At 41.3% G+C, this 18,184-nt stretch overlaps 2 protein-coding genes across 7 annotated transcripts; one reads left to right on the forward strand and one right to left on the reverse strand.

The window, feature by feature from the left end:
* The first annotated feature begins 399 nt into the window (after window positions 1–399).
* Window positions 400–11,324, forward strand: LOC110978055 (thiamine pyrophosphokinase 1-like). 5 transcript variants are annotated; one of them, XM_022232710.2, is made up of 8 exons: window positions 3,461–3,608; window positions 4,190–4,279; window positions 5,065–5,212; window positions 5,634–5,706; window positions 6,533–6,628; window positions 7,065–7,211; window positions 7,664–7,775; window positions 8,564–11,324. In XM_022232710.2, the coding sequence occupies exons 3-8, from the start codon at window positions 5,193–5,195 to the stop codon at window positions 8,722–8,724; spliced, it is 609 nt and encodes a 202-aa protein (XP_022088402.1). In that variant the 5' UTR covers window positions 3,461–3,608; window positions 4,190–4,279; window positions 5,065–5,192; the 3' UTR covers window positions 8,725–11,324. The 5 variants fall into 5 exon arrangements, with proteins under 5 accessions (XP_022088406.1, XP_022088405.1, XP_022088399.1 ...); XM_022232714.2 differs by lacking the exons at window positions 3,461–3,608; window positions 4,190–4,279 and adding an exon at window positions 400–471; XM_022232713.2 differs by lacking the exons at window positions 3,461–3,608; window positions 4,190–4,279 and adding an exon at window positions 1,356–1,465.
* Window positions 11,325–11,330: 6 nt separating this feature from the next.
* Window positions 11,331–17,413, reverse strand: LOC147798282 (protein transport protein Sec61 subunit gamma). Of its 2 annotated transcripts, none has more exons than XM_087140265.1 (4): window positions 17,307–17,413; window positions 14,230–14,351; window positions 13,844–13,946; window positions 11,331–12,143 (listed from the first exon to the last, which is right to left on the reverse strand). In XM_087140265.1, exons 2-4 carry the CDS (start codon window positions 14,321–14,323, stop codon window positions 12,134–12,136), a joined length of 207 nt encoding a protein of 68 aa, XP_086996391.1. In that variant the 5' UTR covers window positions 14,324–14,351; window positions 17,307–17,413; the 3' UTR covers window positions 11,331–12,133. The 2 variants fall into 2 exon arrangements, with proteins under 2 accessions (XP_086996391.1, XP_086996392.1); XM_087140266.1 differs by lacking the exon at window positions 17,307–17,413 and adding an exon at window positions 17,210–17,232.
* Between the last annotated feature and the right edge of the window lie 771 nt (window positions 17,414–18,184).

Raw genomic sequence — 18,184 nt, forward strand, 5'->3', positions numbered from 1 at the left:
ATGCGGCAGCTTGGCCTTCAGCGACATCAGCAGTCCACAGGCCCAGAGTAGTTTGGCTAACAAAGGCCTTGACATGGGAGGGTCTACCCAATTTATAATGTACTTATACATACCATTTGTTCACTCAACTTGGCTCGATACAAAGGAAATAGTTTTAGGGATTTTTTGGCCCTGGCAAGGGGCTGACGCTGGCCCAGCCAGGCTAGGAGTGAGGAATTTCAATCCCCGACTGTAACAATAGTTATTTTCAATTTGTCACAAACGGTGCTGGTACATGTATGGCAACGGCACATTTATTGCCTTGTACCAAAAATGTGTCATGCATGTTTGGAGCTTCCAGAGGGTTGTACTAAAACCAACCAATTTTAATGAAACCAGGTTGTTGTCATGAAATGTAATAATTGGCAAACTCCGCAATCTGCAATTCTGTATGCACTGGACTATGCAAGACTATGTAAAATCACTTCTCAGGTATGGTTTGCTCTCTCAAATAGATTTAATTACGGTCAACGAGGTTTCCCCTGAAGAAACATTTTTATTTCCAAACTAATTTGGAGGGATCAAGTCAACACGAAACAATTGTGTGCTAATCTGCTCCTATGCACTCTATCCTTCGGCTGAAACAATTTCACTTTTGAGAAAAGCAAGATGTGGTACAATGTACGCTGTACTGACTCATGAGAGTCATTCGAATTTCGAACAATATTTGCACTCTATTTCTTAATTCAATTTCATATGTTGCAATGTACAGAGGGATATTTGCTACCACAGCAGGCTGTGCACAGATTTCTTGGACTTTGTGCCTCTTCCAAACAAATGGGGCGGTGACTTGGGGAATGTGTGGTGGCTTAGCCCCTCACCTGTCCGTAAGATGTAGACTGGGCCACGTATACAAACAAGATCAAATATATTGCGTTCGTTCCTCCCTCCTTTCACCAAGAACTACGTGGGCCTACTGACGGTTAGTTCCCATCAGTTTGCTACGCATCATCTCGCCTGACGTTTACGTCAGCCAAAATTTAGATTTGCGTCAATTACCTTCATGATCATGACAACATAGCATAGGCCCACTGCATTTCTATTGACACACAATCAGCCTTGTCTGCTAGGCCCCATACTTCCACATGCAGTAAAACAATTCAAAGTACGCATCCCGTAATTTACACTGACGCATAAAATGGTGCTTGTCCCCATGGTATCCGCCGAGAAGGGAAGGGGCACACGCAAAAAAATGCGTAAGAAATACGTGTGCGTAAGGCATTGTGGGTAACTTGGTAAAATCACTGCACACGTTGTGCACGTGGAAATTTTGACGCGCGTTATTTCAACCTACTTGGCTCGATAAAAATGTCACAGGTCAAGTGAGCAATACGCGATCTGCATTATATGAAAAGTGCGATGGGAACCAGCGAATTCTTTTGCAAACGGTCGGTTTGTGCATGTACTTGTTCCCAGGATCATTGAGGTGAGTTGTTATGTTCAACGTGGGTTTCGCCGTTTTCAACGAGGTACGGTCAGCGTCTTTAATGGTGCCTTGTATGTGTACGGAATTCGCTCGATCGTTGCCCAGTGCCCGGCTGATGGTACGGAGGCGTAAATAGGACATCACTGAAAAAACGTTGTGCCTGCTATTTCGCCCGGGCGAAATACTAATCCGCCCGGGCAAAATACTAATCCACCCGGGCAAAATACTAATCCGCCCGGGCGAAATACTAATCTGCCAGGCGAAATACTAATCTGCCGGGGCGAAACAGGCGAAATATATCCTGGATACGCTTCCGTACTTAACGATTTATTTCAAATCTTTGGTTATCTTGATCAATTTGAATGAATTATGAAAGAATAAAGTGTAGTGAGAATGTTTTCAGCAACGAGGAAGAAACAGAAAAATATTGAATTGATGACCGCCGCTTTTGTAACTCATTAAGCTCGCACGCCTGGCAGATATTTACCTGTAATACCCTGTGCGTTGTTAGCTGTGCATGTGACCCCGTATTTCCTTCACAAAATTCTTTGCAATTAATGCCATCAGCCCTTCCGCTGGGCTCCGACTACAAGCACCCCCCACATCGTTGTCCCAACTGTTGGTGGCGCCCTTTCGTTTTTGTAATTCACCAAAGTCTTAAACCCAGAGTGATAATTACGCATAGTGAAGCAATATTTCCGTTTGGCTGCTGACTACAGCCATGCTCGAATAGATCATGCATCGTGATTCGTATAAATGAATATCACTGATGCAAAGCCGGTTATTCACAAAAGCACTTTCAATTCCCTAACTAAAAATGCCCGGCATTCCGAAAGGATTGTTACGATTGTGTCGGCTGGGGGGGAAAGGGGGTCGAGGGCCGACAGTTAATCTGCGTAACAGTCAAAAGGCAAGTCATGAATCTGAGGCGACAAAAGATTTGGCCAACGGGGCAGCAGCTAGTTTTATGCTGGATAGAGCTGCAAAACAGGACTCGAACAGTGAGGCGGACGATCCATCGACGAGCGGTACATCTGCGGGCATGGCATTTTCTTGTGTTTGGCGGCCGCTAGCTTGTTTTGAGAGACAGCACAATGGTAACTACGTAAAAGAGAAAAATGCAGCATCGTGACACCTGTCAGTCATTACATTTACACATGTACTTACTACACCTGTCTGCCTGTACAAGCCTACAAGTACAACTACTAGCCCAACACGTAGGGCTGTGGTGGCTCTCTTTTACAATCTGTCTCTTATCTGTTGCCACCACAGCCCTACTTCGAGGCATGTCTTTAATGCCTGAATTTCAAATTTGAATCCTAATATCGTCGGAAATGAAAATAACTCGACAATTTTACTTATACCGGCGCATTCCTCAGAGTTTGGACTTTTATACAAGCACCCTAAGCCCTCCCAAACCGTATAGTTTTTGATGAATCGCACCTTGAAAACTGGGCCTATAATATTTATATGCTGACCATGGGTGGTGGCCTTTGAAAAAGCGAATGCAGCACTTCTTTCGTCGGATTTCAAGGCACACCTTGCGTGACAGAAGAACAAGGAACTGGTGAAATTAATTTGAATAACATTAATATGCATGTCACTGTATCATGCTCCACACACTTGCTGTGGCGGACTGTACACTAGCAAAGTGCATGCACAACTAAGCAATACTATGACAACTTGAATTATGCATCTACAGCACCTGTCGAGTGCCTTGACTTCAGGTGCAAGAAGCGCTGCTTTCGTTTTTCAAAATGGCGCCGTCCATGGTGAGCATATAAATATCACAGGCCAGGTTTTTCAAGGCGCCATACATCGGAAAATATAGGGTTTTAGGAAAGCTTCAGGATGCTCATATAAAAGTCCAAACTCTGAGGAATACGCCAGTGTAAGTAAAATTGTCGAGTCCTTCTCATTTCAGAAGATATTAGGATTCAAAGTTTGTGACAATCCTGCAGTTTGCATTTCAGGCATTTAAGACATGCCTTGAAGTAGGGCTGTGGTGGTGACAGATAAGAGACAGATTGTAAAAGAGAGCCACTACAGCCCTATGTGTGGGGCTAGTACTTACAACATGTACAACTTTTAAGTTTATTCTCCTAAAGTCTGGAAGTTGAAACATCATCCATGATTATTCCGAGTAATTTGGACCCTACAAATCACTTTTCAAACACTTAGGCATAGTTGGGCGATAGTAGGGTCCAAGTACCTTCCATAGGCTTTTGCTTCCATTGATTCATTTTTCTAAAAACAGCTCATACCCTGAATCAAAATCCTTTGAATTCACCTCCAAAATGATCCTTAAACTGTCTAATCACCTGGCTTAGGATCAAGCGAGAATCAGAGATTCCAATAATGATGATAAGGTTTAATCACATTTAGAAAGAAAAGAGAAATTTACCTTTCAAATTGGAAACGGTCTTGTAATTGAGCGCAATGTCGCCATCTTGTTCAAAAAGCAATTTGAATTGTGCATGTATATGTATGTTCATGTCCTGGAGACGACGTCATGGCACGCTGGCCTAGCGGACCACTCACAAAGAGCATGGCGTGTTGGCACACAGGCACCAACAACTAATTCCTCAGCGCCTCATGTCTGGTAGCTGTGATCACATGGAAACTGACCATGTCATGTAGGATCATGTGTAACTTCCATCACACTGCTCTGTTGTACACGCTCTTTGATAAGAGCTCTTTGCATGTTAATTTGTAAAAAAAAAGAAGACACCCTAGGATGAGTGTTTGAGAAAAGAAGTTGTGCATCCCAGCAGTAAACGTTACATGTCATCTGAAAACAGGGTAGCACCCTAGGTAGGGAGGAATTTTCTTTTTCTTTTTTGGGAAGCACTTTTTTATATTGATTCAGTTTTCAGCAAAGTGTTAACTAGTTAAAGATAACAACAGGAAAGATTGAGTGCCTTTTGTTTCAAATGAAATTAACCACACTTAAAAGGACAGTAGTTACGTGCATTAATAAATCCATTAAAACTGTTTGCATGACGTTCAGACTAAAGTGGACACACTTTTTCTTTTTTAATTTCAAACTCTCAAGTTCACTCCCTTAAAAAATAGGGACACTCTGACAATGTAGGATAGGTACAAACCCTCCAAAAAACAGGAAGCTCATTTTATGGCCTAATCACATTCCATCTGCATTTTGCAAAAGCTAAAGCACTCGTTAATTTTCCTTGCTTGAATTTACATACATGTAACAAATGCTTGTAAATCTGAGAACATTTTTGTACTCTTTTTCCACTCTGGTTCAAAATTAGTATGAGTTACAGTCATTTATTTGCAATATCTCAAATACATGCCCAAACAACATTTAATTTAAAGAATTCAATTTACATTAGAAGTCCATCAAGGAAATTAAGAGTACATTCAATCCAGTTTACTTTACTCGCCTATCAAAAAAGTTATATTTGTTGACTGGTCCACTGAAAAATTATAGTATCACAATACGTAAAACCATAAGACATTAAAATCACATTGAACCTTGTACACATAAAAACATAGAAATTATTCAAAAGTTTATGCCAACATATTGAAAATATGCACCTATACTTTAACAAATTGACCTTTTATTCTCTTGACAGATTTGAAGTTTGCATTGATTCTGCTAAATCAGCCCCTGACTGAGCTACGGCAACAGCTCAAACTTGTATGGAGTCGATCAGTCCTGAAGGCTGCAGCAGATGGTGGCTCAAATAGACTGTATGAGTGCATGATGGGAAATCATCAGAGGTGTGTACACATGGTGGTTATATCCGGGCGATTATTTAGAAACGTTTTGACAGGTAGCATGGCGAAATGTAAAAATGATGGATAACTGTGGTAATATATTAAAAATCCGTGCATTCATTGCCATAGCTACACGTATTACTCCATATACCTGTTCTTTTGTTTTTCAGTGAAAGCAGAACTTCAAACTGCAGCGTAGAGATATCCAAACTTCATTGCCTTTTTGTATTGTTACACGTAAACATCTGCAAACCCTGTGGGTGCTTTAGAAGAAAGAAATTGCAAACTGTAAACCAGCAATACACGGCTGGACATTTACAATATACTGGAGGCTGTAAGTTTGAATTCATTTTCTGTGATCAACCTACATGTAATAATGCTTTGCACGCCAACTTGTTTTTTTTAATTCCTGTTTTGCTTCTAGCTATATCCCAGATTTAGTAACGGGAGACTTTGACTCGATAAGACCAGAAGTTCTTCTTTACTATCAGAGACGGGTAAGTGTCCATTGATGGATGTACATAATAGATATGTGCCACACTTATCCAGAAAACCTACAATATTGTTATCATTCCTGCTCACCAAGCCAAGAAACGTACCTAAATCCATCTCAGCTCCCTGAGGAGTATACAGCTTGTTGCTGCTTCAGGCTCAAATGGTTCATCAAATACAAAAGTCATCTCTATCCCTCCCAGGTACCCATTCATACTTCTGGTTGGAGAGAGACAAATCAGGGTAGAGTGACTTGCATACCCTTTTCCCAGCTGCTGGATTCAAATCTATGAACCTTTGATTGGGAGTTGCTTAAAGTGATAGCATGACAAAATTTGATGAAGTTCCCAGACACTCAAGGTGGTGTATTTATTCAGCCATAATGATACAGGAGAGTGGCCACCTGAGGCACGGTGTGTTAGTGCGCAGTGTACAATATAGTTCCTTGCTTAATATTACAACATTGCTAACCTAAACCACTGGGCCACCCCCCCCCAAAAAAAAACCAGCAACAAAAACAACAAAATAATCTCAGCATGTGATCAATTTACCAAGGAAACCCCCAAAGTCGTAAGAGAAGCTTTGTGACCACGAGGAGTTTTGGCTGCCATCATTGGCTGCCCACATTGGCCTTGCTTCAACCCAACAAGAATCTGATAGTCACTCAATCTTGAAAGTTTCAAGTTAACCTCATTGGCAAAAACAGAAATTGAAAGTGCTATGATTCATCTTTCCAGTGTCCAGTTTTGGGAATTACAGAAAATCTTTTGTGTTTGTCACGTTGGAAATGCTGGAGATTTTCTTGTGCAAAATTTACCCTTGCTTTTACAGGGAGCAAAAATAATTGAAACCCCTGATCAGAACTACACAGATTTCACCAAGTGCCTAAGGATCGTCCTGGATACGCTAGAGTGCAATACCCTTAAGGTGAGCATGTCTAGATTCAAGTACCAGTTTTGGCACGTTCAATCGTAAGGGGCGTAAGAATAGGGTCTGCTCTAAAAGGCAACATACCTCATGACTACACGGTTTCCCCAATTGCAGCAGGCGAGTGTTTGGTCAGCAACGTTATGCTGCAAAGCAAAACAGCGAGGCTTGTTTCCACACGGAATAACCAAAAAGTCTTCATCCAATTGCGTATGTGGTCACCACTTGTGCCATGTGATTGTCACTTTCATGCCGATCTGGAACTTGGTTCTGGGTCCACTGTTGTCTCCTAATGTTTGCTACTATGTTAAGTTTGAAAGGCTCGCCTGTAGCCTAAATACTCTGTGCGGCAACACGGTCTGTTGGCTGAGATTTTTTAAGGGACAGAATAAAGTCTTCACGGCTGACTGTTCTCCTTCGCCCATCTTTGCTCCAGGTTGAAGCTGTAGTGGTGCTTGGCGCCATGGGTGAGCGATTTGATCAGACCCTTGCCAGTGTGAACACGCTGTACGAGGCCAACATCAACAGTGAGCTTCCTGTGTATCTCCTTGCTGACAGATCACTGGCATGTCTACTCAGGCCGGTGAGTAAGAATGACCCTGTGCTTTGTTGCTTCTGAATTTCCACTATTTTCATCTCCTTCCTATGTGGACAAGAGATGGGGTGGTTTCTCATGGCAAAGGTGTCCCTTTGATTTGACCATAGTTGTGGGATTACACACTTGTTGAACAATAGTTAATTTTCCCTGATACTTATTAAATGGCATTCAACCTCAACATGAGAGTTAAGTACTTATGCTGAAATTGCACTAGAGTAAAATTCTGCAGACAGTCTGCTATTCCGTACTCTTAATATTCTTGGGATTCGTGCCTTGAAAATCTGAACAGAAATTGCTTGGTGTAGTTGGGGACATTTTCTCAAGAAATTCTCAAATTTTATTCTGAATTCCTGACTAAAGAGTCTCCCAGGAAATGATTTTATCTTCCCACAATTAAAGACCTTTGTTTTGCTCTTCTGCATTTCTTCATTTGATAGGGGAAACATGTGATTGAGGTCAACACGGGCCTTGAAGGCCCTTGGTGCGGTTTGATCCCCATTGGCAACAAGTGCCGACAAGTTACTACCACCGGGCTGAAGTGGAACCTAGGTGAGAAGGCCGGCACGTGATAAAATGATTCTTCCATCTAAACGAGCCCTCCATTAAATTTCTGATGCATCACAGTTCTTTTTCACTATGCCTGTTCCATCCAACATGTCATTAAGAAAAGAACAGTGATAGTGAAAATATTTGGTATTGCGACAGCACATGCCCAAAATGAAGAGCGTTGGAGGTCATTTGGGAACAGCAGTATGCCGAACAGGTTCATGCCTGCTCGATTTGTTCTGGAATGACCTTGCCTCACTGACACTTTACTGCAGGCTGCTTATAACCAGAAAACTTGGTTCAGAACCGTGAGAGTGTTCCACAGCTTTTACCTGGATAAAGCAATGGATGCCTTTGAAGTTGGCATGCTTGCTGACAACGTTTAAAGATGACTCTAGTCCTCCACCGACATTGGTTCGAGTATGGGTCCCAGTCTGCTGCTGAGTGGAACTTGCCACTCACAAAATCATACAGGTCTCGTTCAGAGATATAATGCATGGGTTTCCATTGTATCCATGTAACGTAGGATGTTTATTTTTTTAATAACTTCCTATCTTAGCACTGCGAGACAGCATTTGGAATCTTAAAAAATTGTCCTGTAAATGATCGTGTGTACCTGTTAGAAAATTGTAATTTCCCATTCATGAAATCTTTGGCCTTCGAGTCTCAGTGCGTCTGTTGACTACTTTTCAGGTTCATCCAATGCACCTTTCTGCCAGCTGTCAGATTATCGCCAAACAGTGTCCGGGGTGGTCGTTAAAGTTGTTGTTACTGTCTGCTTGTCTTTCCAGACCACCAGCCGATGCAGTTTGGAGGGCTGATCAGTACGTCCAACACTTATGCCGAGGGGACTGAGACAGTGACTGTCCAGACTGACCAGCCGCTACTCTGGACAATGGGATTCAAGGATGACTTGTCTGTGCCCAATACCAAGAAGTCAGACTCCTTTTAGGCAACAATTCATATGTACCAAATTCCTGGGAGCTATTGTGCAAATTTGGCAAGCAAAGTGAGAGTGTTGCTTTGCCAAAACAGGTCTTTCATCACATGGCTGTGGTATTCTGTGTTTACATATCTTGTTTGCTGGAATTCCCAAGTTTGTGTACATTTCTTTATATTTAAAAGCCCCTTGAATTTTGGTGAAAACAAAAAAATGAAGAAAAATTAAGGAAAGAATTGTTGGGGAGACATTCTTGCGGTTGGCATGATATCATTGCAGACGTTTAACACGCGGCAAAAGGGCAAATTTACCCCTCTTGCTATTCAATAATTCCCGGATGTCCGACTGCAAGAATTAAAATCATTAACAACATCCGCTATGGTCCCCGGGTTGTGGTGTAAAATGCAGGTCACTGATTTTGGCCTGGCATTCTCTGGTATGTCAGGACACTCAGGGAACATTGAAAAGTTTGCTTTGGGAAAACCTGTGGGTTAAAATTCCATTACATAATGGACAAACTTGCATAAAATTATGAAAACCTGCCTTTGAACCAAATGAAGTTTGACTAAAAACTTGTCTGCACTTTCCAGGTATGATGTTTAACCTGTTCTGGTGTTTGGAACGTTTAATTTCGTAATCACATGTCACAAATCATGCAGTGCTGTACAATCTTTTTTTCCCCTCACATTTGCTGGGTAATGGTCAGACCAGTGTGTCACACTTTGATGTAGCAACTCAAGAAAGCTATGGTAGCCTTGGTTTGTGTGCTAGAGTGGGCCTTTGGGTTGCTTTGGCATCCATTTGAAAGTCTGGGCACTTTTTTGGCATGGCACTACTCAGCCAGTGCAGTGTTTCCTTGGTCATGTTACAAACGAAAGTGATTGGGCCTCTTATTTTTTCACAGGTGACATGACCATTGAAAACTGAAATATGTTAAAATAATTAAACAAAATGCTCTAGAAGAAAAAAAGTTAATGGAAAGCATTTTTTATATATATTTTATTTTGATGGTATATAAAAAATTTCAGACAAATTTCCTGAAAACATGATATATCTCCTGCTAGACGTAAAGCACATGTTCATATTTGTCATGTCTGTATCAGAGAAAGATTTTACTAGTTTATTTTATCCTAATAGGGGATATTTTTACACAACAGGGTTGCAAGTTAAATACTTGAGTATGTTTTCCATTATGCTATTTGTTATTTTCTGTTTTAAGATCCACTTTTGAATTGTGGCACTTCAGACAGATTCAAGTGTTGTCCACAAAATAAAAATTGCTGCTTTACAACTAACCGGTCAAACAATCAGGGCCAAATTTCATTGCACTGCCAAGGACACGATTTCACACTTACAGAGGTTCCATGTATTTCATGAATACAGGAAGCAGTAAGCACGGCAAAAGGCATGCTTACCTTGGAGGAAAATTTTGCTTTAGGTAGTGACAAATCAATGGAAATCTCTCTAAGCCAACTGTTAAGCAGCCACATGAAATGGGCCCTGATGTCAACTTTACATTAAAGCTCGCTCAAACAGTCAGGTTTCCTGAATACAGTATTTGCCAAGGAGTAAGGGGTCCAATCAAAAGGAGCTGGAGTACCATGTGACTTCACATTTTCCCTGAGATAGACATGGGCAAGCTTTTTGTCAGCAAGCTCACATCATATGTTGTAAGCCAAGGGTAGGGCTCATTGTCACTGAACAGTGAATTTTTATCGACTGCCATGCCAGTCACCACTTTTACAGTTGTTGTTATTGTTCCAATCCAGTATTGGATGCTATAGCTCTCTGGTTTTGTCTGACTTCTGCCATTTGTAAAGCTTCAAAGGCTTGCCTACTGGGCCCAATTTCACGGCATTGCTAAGCACTAAAGTTTACGCTTGCAGAGACTCTTGTGTATTTCATGAAGATTGTAAGCAGTATTCACAACAAAAGGCATACTAACCTCAGAGGGTGAACTTGCTTAACTGAGTGAAGTAACAATAGAAATCTCTGCGTGCGTGCAACTGGAAGCCCAATCACGCCAAGCCATAAAATAGAGCTTAAGGTTAGCAACTTTTTCTGGAATAAGCACTTTTCTGCTGTTAAGCAACTCTGTAGAATTGGGCCCTATTAAGTGCCGTGCGTGGCACCGTGGTCTTGCCTCATAACAGTGACAGTGCACACCAGATCGTGTGTCATTGAGAGCGCCCTGTATTTGTCCCATGAAATGGGTCTGTTAACCTGTGACTGATATATATATATATATAAACTTTATGTAAGTGTACTATATTACATGTAGTCTCCAAAACCTCAGGGAATTTTGTAGCACAATAAAATGCATTTTGAGAATCTTAACTTGTGACAAAACAGTAGTACATGTGTATTACTTTGGTTAACCAATGCAGCATTTCTGGTGGGACGTGGTTTTTAGTTAAAAGGTTGCACCATATGTGTTAGTGCTAAGGTTTTGTTAAAGTAATTCTCATCAATCCAGATGATTCAACTTTGTACTTTTTGATTTGAATGCTTAATAACCGGCTACTTTTGGTGTCATTTGTTCCTGGTTGCAACTACATGTACTTGTCAATATCTGAACAAACACAAATAAAGCATCAATTGATTTTCTGACAGATGGGTTTAAGTTCAAAAGAGTGTTTTATTCATGTGACGTTCTACATAGAAACAAACTGGTTTTATGATGTAAAACATGTAAGGGCAACATCCAATGCACCTGTAGATTCCTCTGCCCGACCTAATTGTCTCAGGTCTGCTGTTGGACTACAGAGCAACAATGCTGCCTTCTTTCCTGGCAAAGTGAGAATGTGCAACCCTCCCCCAAAAATTGATTTGGCAATATACTATTTAACAAGGACAGGAAAAAATGTAATGGACACAATTTAAAAATTGGAGTTATTGATACAATTATTTCACTAATAATCCAGGTTACAAACAATGAAATACCACAGATTATGTGTGAAAGTGAGCTGCCAACCATGTTTTGCCTGTCAACAATGGGCCATTATAAAATAAATCTGAGATTCAGCTTAGTGTTTACGACTCTCGAAGCCAGGGGCATCAGAAGCCAGAGTTCCTGCTTTAGCCCAGGTGTGCTTTTCATTTGAATAGTAGAACCAGAACCTGCACAGATGGGTCAGAGCCTAGACAGGCACAGGAGTTGGATTATACAGTTTGAGCCAAGGCTTCAAGACAGTGGCCCCTTGCTTTGGTCTAGTGAACTTTCACGTAATCAACATCGAAACATCACCAAAATGCTGATGTCTTAAGATGCTAGCTAAATTATCAAAATCTGTTTGCTAAGGGTTGCAGTGGTGTAGGGGGTGTGTGGCAGGTGAAGCGTGGCCAGCTGCCATCATGACGTCGAGATGCTTGCTCAGGTATCTATCTTATTTAACAGGTGGCGTTCTTCACGTCAGATGCTCTATGATCCTCTGAAAGGTAAAAAAAGAGAAGATTCAAAAAATAAATGCCTTCACCCTTTTTTAGCAGAACTTGATCAGTTTAACTACTTTGCGCCAGGCCCATTTATCCATGTTGATTCTGCTGGGCCTGGTGACTTGTTTTCAAAATTCTTTGGCCGGGATTCTTTTGACCGTGACTGCTGGGCTGCGGTATGCCCAGTATGCAAAGCTCTGTCAAGCAGCAGGCCCACATTGAAACTGCAGCTGCATGATGAATAGAATGTATGTGTGGTATGCACTAATCCTCACACAAAGCTGCAGCTGTCGATGGTTCATGGGATGAAGGGGTTAAAAAATTCATAACTTCATTTACTGGACGTTTACACTCACACAAATGACTGATGGCTACTCTAATCTGACAGACAACATCTACTGACGCTGGAGTATTTCCTTGTAAAAAGAGCCCAGATTGTGCAGTGTTATGTAACTTTCTTTTGTGTCCAAAACTGGCACAGTGCACTGCTGACCTCTTTTCAATGGGGCCAGATTAGCGTGCAGCGGTATTGTATTACTCATCACTGGAGAGCTGAAGTATGTTTTGTCCCCGGTGGAAATCTGCTCATGCTGAGTGCCACAAACAGTGGTATAATCTTTCAAAACAATGGCAGATTTCCTCCGCTATTGACAATTGAAAAAATATTGGCAATTCCCAGCAACTCAGTCAACTCAGTATGGTCTTTTATTACAAGGTCCAGCACTTTTTTCTGATTTTCGGCTCCCCGGCTTATACCCAGCAAGAAATGAGACCGAGGGGTACCCCCCCAACATGTCCAATCCCTATACACATTCTAGACTATTGTTTCTAAACACATCCCCCCAAGATGTCTGAAAGAAATATCCCAGATTCCTGCGAGACAATGACCAACACAAAGCGGGGGGGGGGGGGTTCTCTCCGTCTCATACCTTGCTGCATATGCCCCGGCTTTGTGTATAAAGCCTATGTGCCCAAAACTGGGTACCCTGGCATGAAGTGATTAAAGATCTCCTCATGGATGGCTCACACAAAAACAAAAGCAACCCGGTGATGTCAGATCAAAGATTCACACAGCGACTTTGAAAAGGTTGATCACATTGAAACTCCAGCGAATTTGCCGCAATGGCTTCATGACATCATATTCGCTTTGCTTTCATATTTGCTCTAAGTATGACCCAGCCTTCATTCTCAGCTCTGATAACATGCACTTATCAAATGGTCATTTCTGGTCATTAAGAAATGCTTACAAGTATCACCAGAAACCACGGCGCCATTTTGAATTACTGCAGCACACATTCCTCACATTCATACACAGAAAACTTCACAGATGTGACAGGTGCAGACATTTTAAAGTTACACGGTGTATTCGTGGAATACAATTGAAACAAGATTAATGAATTGTGATGGACGATGTGCTCTAAAAGCAACGTAAGCTTAACATTTCCACGGAGAGTTACTAATTTTAAACTCCACCGTGAAAAATGCTTCAACTTCAGGTATTTTTCATATCTATTTTTCATGTGACTAGACTGGGTAGAAAACACTGCAAGAACATCTCCACAAGTGCAGATATGACAACAGTGTCTGCTGTGCTGCTTGAGAGTAAACTATCGTATCACAGATGCCACATTTTGGAAACTCTGTGGCTTTGAGCTGAAAGATACAGCGGGATGTCTAAAGTAATTTGCAAACTTACACAATGATATTGTTGATTGGAATGTGTATTAGCTTGACAAAGAACCCGATAAAGCCCATGATGCAGAAACCAATGGCTGTCGCGATGGCAATCTTCTGGAATTCTACAAAATACAAAGAATTTTAAACGAAGAATGCACTTTAATTTAATAAAATTAAAATCTACATTGAGGAATGCTCAGTGTGATAACAGAGTCTAAGTATAAAAATGACACAAAATATTTTTAAATGTAGCTCTTCTAATGCCAAATCGTAAAAAAATATAAAAATAGATTTTCATGGCACATAATGAAATATAATGAAAATGCTGGCATTGCTATGCTAGTGCATGAACCACTGAAGGGTTGGAGCTACAAATCTGATTGCCCAAGGTATCTTGCTGCCCACCTTTTCTGTCCGGCTTGGTACATCTTTTGACCAGCCTGACGGAGTCCTTGGCAAACTGTCTGGCGGGGTCCACCAACTGCTGAATTTGATCCATGGCTGCTGTTCTGTTTGATGTGGCCAATCTAAACATAACAGTATCACACCAAGAACAATTTATTACTACATGTATCTTAGGCCCGTGAGTTCCCAGGTAGTAGAAATGCACTGGCCACCAACATGACAAAATAATAATTAATGTTCATTGAGAAAAAGGTTCTTTTCACATCGGGCAAAGATGGGACTTTAATCAGCGGTGCATCAACCCCGATGACTGTTTTCAGTACATGTAATGTGTTAGCTGATGAAATTTTCTGTCTACGTGATGTAATGGAATAGGAGCCGCGCTGAAGTTGGTCATGGTCATCGACACGCAGTTTGACCAATTAAAATTCATATTTCATTCGAGATCAAAAGGAAACCAAAAGAAAGAGATGGAAGCCACGTTGTCATTGGTAAAGCTGCCATACTGACATAATGACCTTTCAACTGACATGACTGGGTGAGCAGCTGCTGTCAGTGTTCCGTGGTGAGGGTAAGGAAAATTCTTGTAAATTTTCACTATTTTAATGGGCTGTAATGTAAACGACCCCCACCACCGATATGAAAACGTATCCTGGAATATCTCGGGAAATCTTACGGGGTAAACAGCAGTAACAGCAGAGAAATTCCAGCTCAATTGCGGAATACCCGGCCACCCCCTTACTTTTTTCTTTCTTACAATTTAGGATATGCATATTTTTAATTTTACATTTTCTTCATATTTGTCTGAAATTCCTGAAGAGGCTATAATTAATGGAAAGAGTTACATACATGTATATGGACAACATTAATTTTCCCTTAACATATTATAACAGACATTACAAAGTGAAAACATCCTAAAATTGAAATATAGCTGAGAAAATTCTGAAGCATTTACTTAGAAAACTGGTTCTTTTTTCAGAAAAGTCTTGTAAGTTTGTGCACAGAGGCATGAAGTGTTGTTCGTAAATGGAACTCCTTCCAAATGAACTAGTACTAGGTATGCCAAAATTGTGAAGTCCACGAGGTTTGTAGAGTGAGTTGGCACTTTTCCCTCCTGATCTGAGCATACACGTAGTTCTTGAAATAATGCACATCGCACGTGTACATCATGTACATGTACACTGCTTGACAGGCATTTGGATTCTCCGGGCGCCGACTGGGTGTTATGTTGCCTGCCTGTCACGTCTACGGTCCATTTCTTGTCTTATCAAAGGCTCTACCTGAGTCAGAACCTCTTTGGACAATTTGTACATGTGTTGCACTGATATTACAATGACTTTATGTCCAAAAATAATTTGAAAGTCCATACAAAACGATGCAAAACCACGCGAGAATGCGTGACACAAGAACTTTGCATGCCCCACACTGGTTGTCACAAAGCCCTCTGTCAACGAAAGCAAAATGCTACTACTAACCTTACTTCAAGCTGCAAAGTTACAATAAAATGTATGCTACTATGAGTTATAGTGGAGCTTGTTTGCCAATAGTTCTGCTCACATAGGAACGGCTGCAACGAGTCCCACTGACACACATATGAATATTGATATTTCACTGGCAGCCAATCACAGCACAATGACTGCATGGTAAGATCTGTATACACTGTACGCACACACGTATGGGGCATACACGTGCAAGCACATTTACATGTACGTGCACCATTACAGCGTTCGAGTACTGTGGCATGTCGGTCGATAGGAAATGAAAAGAAAAAACAAAAAGGAAAAATCAGCACTTGCGAAAGGAAGAAAAATAAGGAAATCTGGCCCGTCAATTGCTAAAAAGTGGAAAGTTAAACTTGTTTTCTCTGAGTTGCCAACAAAAATTTTAGGGTTTCGCTGAAAAACTAAGGTCAGGTAGTTTTGGCCTTTGCAAGTACGATTCTCCTACTGTTATTTGGTTACTCAAACGTTGATGTTTTTATTTGTTGCAAGTCTTATGCCTCTGTTACTAAAGAACAGAATGAACGATAATCGGTGGGGTGAAGTGGAAATTGGGGAAGTGGAAATTGGGCGAAGTAGGGATGGAGCAAATGGAAATGAGAAGTGACCGACACCCCGCCATGCCGCCTAGGAGCTAGCCCCACTAGTGTGGCACGGACTCTCACTCCCGATCCATCCTTAGCCACACATCCGTATGCGCAATTTCGTGTCGGCGAAATGAACATTTTTGGCGCACCAACTTATAATCGTGGGCGCAATTTCTTTTGCTCACTAATATGATTCTTGACCTTTCCGTTTTCTAAATACCATTTATTGAATGATTTCACTCACGTTATTCAGGTATTTTGCAGTCTTTTTTCCTTCATCCATTTAATCTAATCTAATCCCCTCATCGTCTAAACGGCTGTTCCATGTTAAGACATGTAATAAACGGACTGAGCGATAAGATACTACATGTACCAATGGACTCTTCCAAAACTTGGGCAGCAGTTCAGATGTCTTGACATGGAACAGCCGTTTAGACGATGAGGGGTCAAGTGACGTAATGCTCAACGACCTTATTTTAAAGATGGCGACTGGGAGAGTGGGCCCGTTAGATTAAATGGATGAAGGAAAAAAGACTGCAAAATACCTGAATAACGTGAGTGAAATCATTCAATAAATGGTATTTAGAAAACGGAAAGGTCAAGAATCATGTTAGTGTGCAAAAGAAATTGCGCCCACGATTATAAGTTGGTGCGCCAAAAATGTTCATTTCGCCGACACGAAATTGCGCATACGGATGTGTGGCTAAGGATGGATCGGGAGTGAGAGTCCGTGCCACACTTGTGGGGCTACCTAGGAGCCTACACTGACCACAGTCACGCACTTACGTTACAAGCATGACATGTAGGCTATGCCAGCTGTGCGAAGACTGGGAAATTAGGCAAATTCTTTCAAACAAACACAAACAATTCTAACGAGTTCCACAGTTCAGGTACCTTTGTCTGGTATCCTCCTTATAGAGTTGCTATTACACACAAATTAAGCATGAAATTTGAAAACTAGGACATTTCATAGATATTATTTGATACTAACCTCCTCAGGTCAACAAGTTACACAGGGCAGAGAACATCGATGACGTTGCACTGAAGTGCGCCTCCAATCGGTCAAAAATTTCGAGTCATGTTTCCCTGGTACACGCCCGAAACATAAACGCGGATGACATCAATGGGTTTTGGATACCAGTTTTCAAAAACCGATCATATCCGGCCGGCCAGGAGTGCGGTGTGTGCATAGAATAATTCAAAAAGAATTAGGATTGACAATTTGTAGCTAGTATCTTTTGAGAAAGGAGATTGTCTGGCCGCCAAAATGATGAGATTGTGTACAATAAATCGTTGCCAGATCAACTCTCTTGGTATTTGGGCTTTCATCTGAGAGCAGAATGGCAAAAAAGTACAGTTGAAAAAAGGTCCTAAGTGCCCGAGAAAGTCGAGAGTTTCCACTTAAAAAATGGGCGAAAATAGACTTCAGGAAAAATCATGTTTTGGAAGGTGATTTTGTTTTGTGGGAATAATTAAAAATGTCGCAGGTTAACTCACAAAAAATTGGAATGGAAAGATTAGGGACCAGACTATAATTTAATTTGTGTTTCAGAAACCTCGGGGATGTTGGTAGGTATGTTATTGGGCCCAGAACAGTGCCGATTTTCAATGCAATGTTTTCAATGGGGCTTGAATTAGTGGACTGGATCCAGAAGGCGCTAAAGAGGAGGAAAGGTTATTAAATGTATTCTCATTTGAGAAATCCTCCAAGGCCACGACTATAGCCTTTATTCAAGTCGGTGTTCAAGAGTGTTCAAAACATTTCGCAGTCCGCGCCTGATGATTTATGGTGTCTGGAGTAAAAACGGCTGCTCTTAATTCTCACTAGCGAGGAACAGACACTGGATGCCTTCTGGCTATGAAAAGTGG

This window comes from Acanthaster planci, linkage group LG08, assembly GCF_054643075.1.
Source record: "Acanthaster planci isolate LZ-2023a linkage group LG08, COTS_SCS, whole genome shotgun sequence".
Lineage (NCBI taxonomy): Eukaryota > Metazoa > Echinodermata > Asteroidea > Valvatida > Acanthasteridae > Acanthaster > Acanthaster planci.